General features: G+C 42.2%; 1 protein-coding gene across 1 annotated transcript in view; it reads right to left on the bottom strand.

The window, feature by feature from the left end:
• Positions 1 to 236: 236 nt before the first annotated feature.
• The window catches only part of LOC308292531 (uncharacterized protein), a 12,973-nt gene continuing 3,395 nt past the window's right edge, over positions 237 to 9,814 (bottom strand). The window contains exons 3-6 of the mRNA XM_080734888.1: positions 9,401 to 9,520; positions 5,012 to 5,151; positions 1,916 to 2,028; positions 237 to 383 (exon numbers count right to left, since the gene is read on the bottom strand). Of these exons, the coding sequence (XP_080591014.1) occupies positions 245 to 383; positions 1,916 to 2,028; positions 5,012 to 5,151; positions 9,401 to 9,520 (512 nt within the window). The 3' untranslated portion in view covers positions 237 to 244. The remainder of the gene's footprint in view (positions 384 to 1,915; positions 2,029 to 5,011; positions 5,152 to 9,400; positions 9,521 to 9,814) is intronic.

The raw sequence follows: 9,814 nt of genomic DNA, 5'->3' as shown, positions 1-9,814 counted from the left end.
AATGTTGCTGGGGATCCCCCTCCAAGGACCCCTGGGGGTCCCCGGATCCCTTTTAGAGAACAACTGATGTACATAAAAATAATATGGTAATAATATTGTTACAATAATGATTGATTGAACACGGTAAAACATTTATTTGACCTCTGTTTATTAAACAATGATATTAATCCATGTTTCAGTGTTGATTTAACAATGATATTAATCCATGTTTCAGTACAGAGGTGATACAGTGACCATGAGGATTTCACTGAACAACTCTTTCACACATCCAACGGTAAGAGTCAGAACATGAAAGGTCACCATATCCTCTCTCAGACCCAGTATTATAGTAACCACAGTCCTGGTCTCCAGGACTGCTATCAGGCTGACCATGCCTCCAGAACCTGTAGAAATAAACAACATGTCATTCATTACAATACATTTACAATGATTTATTTGATCTCTAAATGTTTTGTTTTTAACCCCTTAAACCCCAGAGTCTCCATTTGGGTCATGTTACTATAGATGAACATATTGTGAAAAAGTGTTTAATCCTGACCTCAAATGATAATGTAGATACTATTTAGATATAAATGAACTGTCTGTCTGTCTGTCTGTCTGTCTGTCTGTCTGTCTGTCTGTCTGTCTGTCTGTCTGTCTGTCTGTCTGTCATCTAATGATCTGTGTACATTAACTGTTTGTGTAACTTACTGTCTGTACACCAACTATCTGTCTGCATTCACCAACTCTGTGTGTGTGTGTGTGTATGTGTGTGTGTGTGTGTGTGTGTGTGTGTGTGTGTGTGCGTGCGTGCGTGCGCGCGTGCGTGCACGCGTGCGTGCATGTGTGTGAATGAATGAATGAATGGACGAATGAATGAATTTTTATGGGATTATAAGACACCAAACATGAATAAACAATACCACATTCAATCACTGGAGAGTGGAGACTGCTCAACAATAATAATAAAAAGAAAAGAAAAGGAAATGCCAAAACAAAATAAATATACCTCACATGTTTTCTTTGTCCGTTTGCGCCTTGCTTTCTCTAAATATTCTTCCAGTGTAAATACAACCAAGTCTCTCTGCGTCACTTGACCATATCAAATCTAGGTTTTTACACTTATTAAACAGTTTTTGACGTAGCTCATGATACACTTACAATATTAAATAGTCTTTGACGTAGCTCATGATACAAAGGGCAGTAGAACATAAAGTAGAACTCATTTGCAACATCATTTATGTCACAATAAATACAAACCCTCTCTTCCTCCGCTACTCCTCTATATCTACCAGTCTCAATAAATACAAACCCTCTCTTCCTCCGCTACTCCTCTATATATACCAGTTTCAATGAATACAACCCCACTCTTCCTCCACTACTCCTCTATATATACCAGTTTCAATGAATACAACCCCACTCTTCCTCCACTACTCCTCTATATATACCAGTTTCAAGGTGCAGGGGCAACGATCCCAGAAGGGAGTTGGGCACATAGAGATCTTTGTCTTTTGGATAATGGAGCACAAACATACTTTTCACAAGCATAACTGCTTTTTATCATAACAAATGTTCTCAATTTTGGTTTGTGCAACATATCCTGGGACAATTTTGTTCTGATATATACTAGCGGTTGACCGATATGGGATTTTCATATTCAATATCGATATCGATTTGTTGTGATCAAAGAGGCCGATAACCGACATTAAGAACCGATATGCATTTCAAGTATAAAACAAAAACAAAAAAAATACCCCAATCTGAAATAGTGGTTAAAGTGGTTAATTAATTTATATATTTTTCCCATCCTAAATGTTCTAGAGGCTCACATCTAGTCGCCGCATCACCCTAGAATATAGGCTGTATACTAATATTTGTCATTATTTAACACATTTATTATTATTATTATTATTAGCCTATGAAGGTAAAGTCTTACGTTGGTGAGGTCAAAGTTGTTCCATCAACCCATTTAAAGGATCCTTCTGTGTCTCTGTCAGTCAAACCAATCCACACATAGATGTTTCTGGGAACAACAAGGTCAACAAGGTCCTGGAAGAAAAGCTTCTGGTTACTTAAAGCTACAATCAGTAAGTTTTAGAGGTGGGCAACAATTCATTTCTTTAATCGCGATTAATCGCGATTAAAATGGCTCATTTGAAGTCTGCCAAAGGCATTCAAAATATGTGTGTGCTACATAAATAATGACCAGAAGTAAGTCCTTGAGAACGGGTTTCTGTTTATTCAATTAAACATGAAGCTCAAGGTGCAAACAACCTTGGTCTTGTCGAGGTCTCCTTTGGGAAGCATTGGACATGCATGCAACTCGTTGTGTGTTGGTAGTGACAGCAGTCAAAACGTGAAAGGCTTGAAAACAAACTTTTTAGGACACTCTGCTCTCGGACACAGAACGTCCATGCAGTGATCTTGAGTAACTTGAATATAGGAAAGCTGACTTCTCATTGTCAAAACTAGCACAGCACACAGGTGCAGCCAATGACAGTGTGACATTAAAGTGAACAGACAGACTTTAGACCCTCCACGACCAGGCGTTCCAGAGCTACGCTGTTTTTTGCGAAAAGAGCCGATCTACAAGCGCTGCTCCTGGCCGCCAGGGGGTCCCGGACCGGGGGTCCACGGAGCCGCTGCCTAGCCCTAGACAATACATCTGTGCAAAAATATCAAAGTGAAATTCATAGCTTGCTCACTATGTAGATCCAGCTCCCAGACCCAACTTTGGGAATAGTGATTAACGATATTTCTTTTACCGTACGATATTGGTAACGCTGATATCGGGCACAGCTATATATATATATATATATATATATATATATATATATATATATATATATATGTGTGTGTGTGTGTGTGTGTGTGTGTGTGTGTGTGTGTGTGTGTGTGTGTATGTATGTATGTATGTGTGTGTGTGTGTGTGTATGTATGTATGTATGTATTGTGGTGGTTCGTTCAGACACCGCCCGCCAGGTAGGCCCCGCACGTCGGAGAAGCGCACCCTGGATGGGAGAGCGAGGCCCAGCAGAGCGCACCTGCTTCTAATGATATCAACGCACTTAATGCGAAATATTCACGTGCTTTCAGACTCTTCAATGCAGAAAGTATCCAGGATACTTGGATATTCAGTATCCAATAACTCACCAATGCAGAGATATTAGTAGTAAAATGTCGACATCTAGTGGTCAACCTCAGAGGAGCGCAAAAATAAAACCTGAGGTGACTCCCAGCCTCGAACCAGATGCCAAGTGTGCTCTGTTCCCCAGTGTAATGCTCCACGCCACTGACCCCGACGGAGCGGCGCGGTATTGGGCGCCGATGACCCCCGTGAGTCGCCACCGAGGCGAGCGCTAGCGAGCCGAGTTGCCGCGACGAACGGTGGGAACGGCGCCCAATCCCACTCAGCCGCGTTACCGAGTTATGTGCCGTTATGGACAGAATAGTAAATATTCAGTCCCTCACTATCAACATCTACCCCACTATCCACGTCATAGATATCCACGTCATAGATAAATGCACAAAAAAGGAGTCACTTCATCCGTTCATTAGCTCAGTCAGTAGAGCACGGATGCAACAAACCCACGGTTTGGGTTCGATTCCCCTGAGGGGACTAATATTCAAGGCGAGAGATATCGGCGCATGCGTACTTCAAACCGTGGATACCCAGTGCATATTCTCTGCATTCAAACGTCTGAGAAATGGTGAAAAAGTCGGATTGAATGCGAAGAGAGCAGTCGAAGCCGGTGCAGAGCAGCGCATGCTGTGGGCCAAGTCATTGAAGGGCGTTACCTGCCGGCAAACATGCTTCATCAAGCACAAGCATATGCACCTGTGGGCTACTCCAAACACAGGGTGCATAAATAGAAGCCTCGCTCTCTCCCCCAGTCTGTGCTGGGACGCCGACAGGCGAACACATGGGCAAACAGGCGGTAAGAAACCACCATACCCTCCACCGCATATTTCTGTGTGTGTTAGTGATATCCTTTCTACTCATTACTTCTAGGCTGGACCGGGAGCGGACCGAGACTGAGGAGTGTGTACCTTTCACTGAGGAGTGCGTACCTTTCACTGGAGAGTGAGTACTCAGGCGACCTGTGGAGATGGACCTGGAAAAGGACAAAGCAGCCTTACCAACCGGACCCCCAGGGAGCCACCATCATTCCTATTTTGTTGAGTAGACCTCACTTCCCTTTAAAACTTACCTTGTATCCAACCATTCTCGGGCCCTAGGTCCCTTAATCCCTGTGTTCATTTTATTTAGAAGATAGGGAATCGGTAGGATTTAATTGAGAGCGGGCGCCCTTCTTACCTGTCACCTGTAGAGAGAAATACTCACCTATCACCTGTGGGAAAGAAATACTTTACCTGTCCCCTGTGGAGAAGAATACTCACCTATTACCTGTGGGAAAGAGATACTTTACCTGTCACCTGTAGAGGGAAATACTCACCTATTACCTGTGGGAAAGAGATACTTTACCTGTCACCTGTAGAGAGGAATACTCACCTATCACCTGTGGGAAAGAAAGACTTTGCTGGAACCATACTCACCTAGTACCTGTAGAAAGAAACCCCCCTAACTGACTCTTACCTACCCCTGGCCCCCCACGAAGAGGAGAGACGGCAGCCCCCGACCGGGGAAGAACCTAAGTTGAACTGTTAATGACAATTTGAGTTGTTCATATTTCTGTTGCACATTCATGCTACGTTGCATCATTCTGCTGTTGTAAACTAAGAATTGTTTAATAAATGCCCGAGTTGGCAACACTGTTCACGCTCTCTTGTGTCTGGTTTGGGTTCAGTCACCACAGTATGTATGTATATATATATATATATATATATATATATATATATATATATATATATATATATATATATATATCCTTTGTTTATTGACAAACAGAAAATAACTACACAAAAACCAAACTATAATGACTAAGACTAAATATAATGACATTTTCATCAAATAAAACTAGACAAAGATCAAAATGTGCTGACAAAATCTACCACACACACACACACACACCTGTTTCTCTTGGCTGTTCACGATTATCAAGTCAGCTTGTCTGGTTTTACAGAATCGTCTACTTTCACCCCAGGTTTTCTCCTCAGTAGAGAGGTAGTAACACACTCCATCAACATCATCGTATGTAAAACCATCAGTCTCTAAAAACATAAAGAATAAAGTTAGTCACGCCAGCGTTTAATTCTCTCCATTTGCTGAGATTAATGATAAACTAGAAGCAGTGCTCTTCCGAGCACAGGTCTCCACCAGGCCAGGCGTCCTGGTGGTGCTACTGTATAATAGGCCAATGTAAAAAGGGTGGCATATGTTCTTCACCGTAGACCTTTCATGGCAATCGGACACTGCATGCATGATTTGAAGCATTGTGTTCCAAAAATGTGTTTTGCTAATGTCTACCTGCTGCTGGCGCTGTAACAGGCCAATGTGAAAAGGGTAGCATTTGTTCCTTGACATAGTGGGAATATGTGTGGCTAATTTCACGGTAATTGCAAGCTGCGTTTATGATTTGAGGCATTTTGTTCAAAAACGGAGCAATCTTGCAAACTTTGGAAGCTAATATTATCCAATCAGGATGGAATATGAAATATCAAACGGATCAGACTTGATCACATGGCTATAGAGATACTGTGTACTGATTTGTGTTATTTTTGGAGAAAATCTGAAGGAGTAATATCCCAAAATGTGTGGCCTCCTGGTGGCGCTATAAAAGGCTGATGTGAAAAATGCAAGGAAAGGGTTTTTCCTTGGCCTATAGGGAGTGCGCTTACAAAGTTTGAAACTGATCGGTGGAGTTATAGGTAAAACCACGAATTGGCCTGTTATAGCACCACCATGAGGCTGATTTCAAAAATTTGAAGTGGCATTTCTTCCTCGGCCTAGTGGGAACAATAATTTAATTGCACTCTGCGTTTGTGATTTGAGGCATTTTGTCCAAAACGGACCAATCTTACAAACTTTGAAAGCCAATCTCAGCCAATCAGGATGGAATATGGACAGATCCATGTCGATCACATGACTGTAGAGATACTGTCTACCGATTTGCGTGATTTTTGGACAAAATCTGTAGGAGTAGTGTACAGAAATGTGTTTTGCAAACATCGGCCTCATGGTGGCGCTAGAACAGGGCCATTTGAGAAATGTGGGGCAGAGGTTCTGAATTGGCATCCAGGGAGTGTGTGTGCTCATTTTGGCAGCGACCGGGCCAACGGCGCCAGAGATTAGCTGGTAACAAACTCGGACGGACGGACGGACGGACGGACGCACGGACGGACGCACGGACGGACAGGGGCGAAAACATACTCTCCCCCACTCTCCCCCATGCCTTCGGCTGGTGGAGACAATGATTAACATGATGTAACAGAGAATAAAAACACTGATGCAGGGACGTGCTGGCCATTGGAAAAAGCGGGGCAACTCCTGAATGGCCGGTTAATTCCCGGCCGGTCCAGGCCGGCCATTAGGAAAAATGAATAAATAAAATGTAGGCCTTCGTTCCATTTTGGGGGCTGGGCGGCCAACAAATTAAATTGTCACTGTCTGGCAGAAACCTTGTATCTCCAAATTTCAAATTTGTACACCCGACAACTACGAAGAAATGGCCACTCAAAACGATGGTTTAGTGATGAGTCATCAATTTTCACAGTCTTTTGGGGTCCGTTTTTAGCCCAAGGAATGTTTTTCATGCAAAACAAATGCTTGCAATGGATTCAGAATAATTTAAAACCCCTAGTTTGACCCCTCACATCCCACTTAAAGCAGATTTTTTGGGAGTCATATTTTCCTTTATAGTGTAGTGCAGTGATACTCAAACTCCGGCCCGCGGGCCACTTCCGGCCCGCGGCACAATATTGACTGGCCCGCCAGCTTAATCTCCTCAAAATTGCGCATCCAGCAAGCTTTAAACTGAGCAGATTGGACCTTGCGTTCCAGAGATAATGGCCAAAACATCTTGAAAACGCCGATTACACCGCAGCCCCCCCTCTCTCTCTCTCTCTCTCTCTCTCTCTCTCTCTCTCTCTCTCTCCCTCCCTCCCTCACTCACTCCGTCTCGCATTCACTAGCTGCCCAGCTGCCGGCTAACGAGTGTATGTTGCTCGTTGTGTAAGCTTAGCTCCGTGCCACTGCCAGGCAGCGTGCATCAAGCTCGTTAAAGTATTTATTGAGCAGGAGCAGAGCCTCGGCGATTTTGAATGACAAAGATAGCAGTTAGTAGAGTGCTGTTTGTCAATTCTTTGTTGCTACAGAGCATAGGACTAATCAGTGCTAAGAACAACAACAATGCAGAAGGATGTCTCTCCCCCTCAACTATTATCAGCTGGCAACAACGTTTCCATTGATAGGGGAAAAAGTGTGGCAGGAGGTATGCTGCTGTGCTTGCAACCAGTGGTGGAAAAAGTACTCACATTTTTTACTTGAGTAAAAGTATCAATACTGCAATGTAGAAACACTCCGTTACAAGTAAAAGTCCAGAATTCAGAATGTACTTTAGTTAAAGTGAATGTATTGGCATCGCCGTTTTTTTTTCTCTCTTTTTTTTTTTACCAGTGGCTCTGCCTCTGCCCAACTTATTAGCATACCCAAAATGTTATTGTAGGCCTAATGCAAATGAAGAGACGTACTGTAGCTCTACTTAACAACTGCATCATTAGCCATTTGGTAGCTAAACAGTCTGGGTAATAATCTATTTCAAGTAGATTGTTTGATTTGATTTGATTTTTCTTAACTATCAATTTTCACAAGTTTATTTTCTGTAAAAAGCCATTTGTGTTGAATGTGGCAACATCATAAATAACATTGTGAAGCAATTGAAAGAGAGTTGTGCTCAGCTATCTTTAATGTTATCCAACTCGATAGCAGGCAGACAGATATCAACCCAGACAAATAGCAGACAAACGTACAGACAAACGCACATTAGTTTGTTTTGGTGTTTTTGTGGATTATGCTAATTTTACAGAATTAATAAAAAGAGAGAAAATGTAGCAAATTACTTTGATTACAAATGTTGTCATTGACAGAATTTAAATAGAATTCCAAGCCATAAAATAATGCACATTTCAACTGTCTTATGTGGAAATAAAGCAAAAAGTTATCAAGTAATGTCATTTTATCAACTGGCCCAACGGGGGATAGCTTCGCTGTTTCTACATGTCATCTTTTCTACACCCAACTCTAAACCTTATCCTAACCTTAACCTCCGTGGGGTGAGTCGCTAACCCTCCGGTTGAAATGATGGTCGTGCAAAAGAGCGAGATTTTACCGGCCCGCGGCCCCTTGTCATTTTTGTCATTTGGCCCACCGGTTCAGAAGTTTGAGTATCCCTGGTGTAGTGTATAGTAAGTGAAGGTAGGTAGGTTGTTTTCAAAACTTTGCCCCGATGGGATTCCTTGGGACTTTTTTTCCCTCTCTAAGGACATAATGAGGATACAGAATCAGTTGAGTTTGCTACTATTGCAATTTGTTTTAGGTTTTTTCATATAATGACTGGACTACACTAGGATGGTATGCTCACTGTTTTGTCTCTTTGTCTGACTCTCTTCAAATACAGCAATTTATTGATTGTCCTTTGGCTCGTCTCTGTCTTATTTTGGTTATGGATTTCATCCATATCCATATGTATTTAACTTAATTAATTTATCTAACAGACGTACAGCTTGTAAGCATCAGGCATTCGGGGAAAGAGCAACACTAATGCTATCCTCCAGGATGACAACGCTCGCCCCCACAGAGCCAGGATCATCAGAGAGAACCTCCATGTAGGAGTGGAGAGGATGGAATGGCCTGTCGTGAGTCCAGACCTCAACCCAGATGAACACTTGTGGGATCAGCTTGAGCGAACTGTACGTGCTAGAGTGACCAACAGAACCACGTTGGCTGACTTGTGACAAATCCTGGTTGAGGAATGGGATTCCATCCCGCAGAAAAATTTGGCTAGGTTAGTGACCAGCATGAGGAGGAGTGCCAAGCTGTTGGGACCCTGACACTTGAGTGTAAAATTAATAAAGTGTATACATGGCCAATATGTGTTGTTTTTATTTTCCGTATTACTGTGGGAGAGTGCAATGTTCAATGCTCCAAGCAACAAAGGTGAATACAGTATTACAGGCCATTTTGGCAAATTTTGGGTCGGTGCTATACCCACACGTTTGTCTGTATTGCTCATTCCACGAATGCCCGATGCTTACAAGCTGTACCTCGTTGTAAAGGTGACTAGTCAACGTCAACGATAACAATGATATAAAACACAATACCGATTGGTATTATTAAAGAAGAGATATAATGGACCGAAGTCAAGTTTCCTTGCTTCTTGTGCACGGTTTTATGTGTATCTGAGGAATGTCAGTCTTGACAGCATCAGTTCAGACTTTCTTTTTTCTTTTTGTTCCTCAATACCTTTGTGTTCCTGCAGCTTCTCAATAACTTCTCCCATCTTGGCTTCAATAACTTCTCCCATCTTGGCTTCTATAACTTCTCCCATCTTGGCTTCACACACAGACAATCTGGAATACATATCTGGAAAAAAAAAAAAAATATATATATATATATATATATATATATATATTAGGCTGGGACTTTAACTGATTAATTGCGATTAATTAATTACAGAAAATTAACACGATTAAAAAAAATTACGCATTTCAATCGCACTTAGTTTTTGCACCACTGAACCTTCAGTTTCGGGCATACCGATCATAGCGATGCACCAACCAAGAAGAGACAACAAATGCAAAGGGAGAAGTAGACGATCAGAGCGCTTTGCTTGGCCCAGTGGATGCGAAATTTCGATTTAAAAAACTCACTCATTGA

Source organism: Nannobrachium achirus (genome assembly GCF_963921795.1).
Source record: "Nannobrachium achirus genome assembly, chromosome: 1".
NCBI classification, from domain to species: domain Eukaryota; kingdom Metazoa; phylum Chordata; class Actinopteri; order Myctophiformes; family Myctophidae; genus Nannobrachium; species Nannobrachium achirus.
Note: the sequence above shows the minus strand (reverse complement) of the source record. Positions and strands in the feature narration are given on the sequence as shown.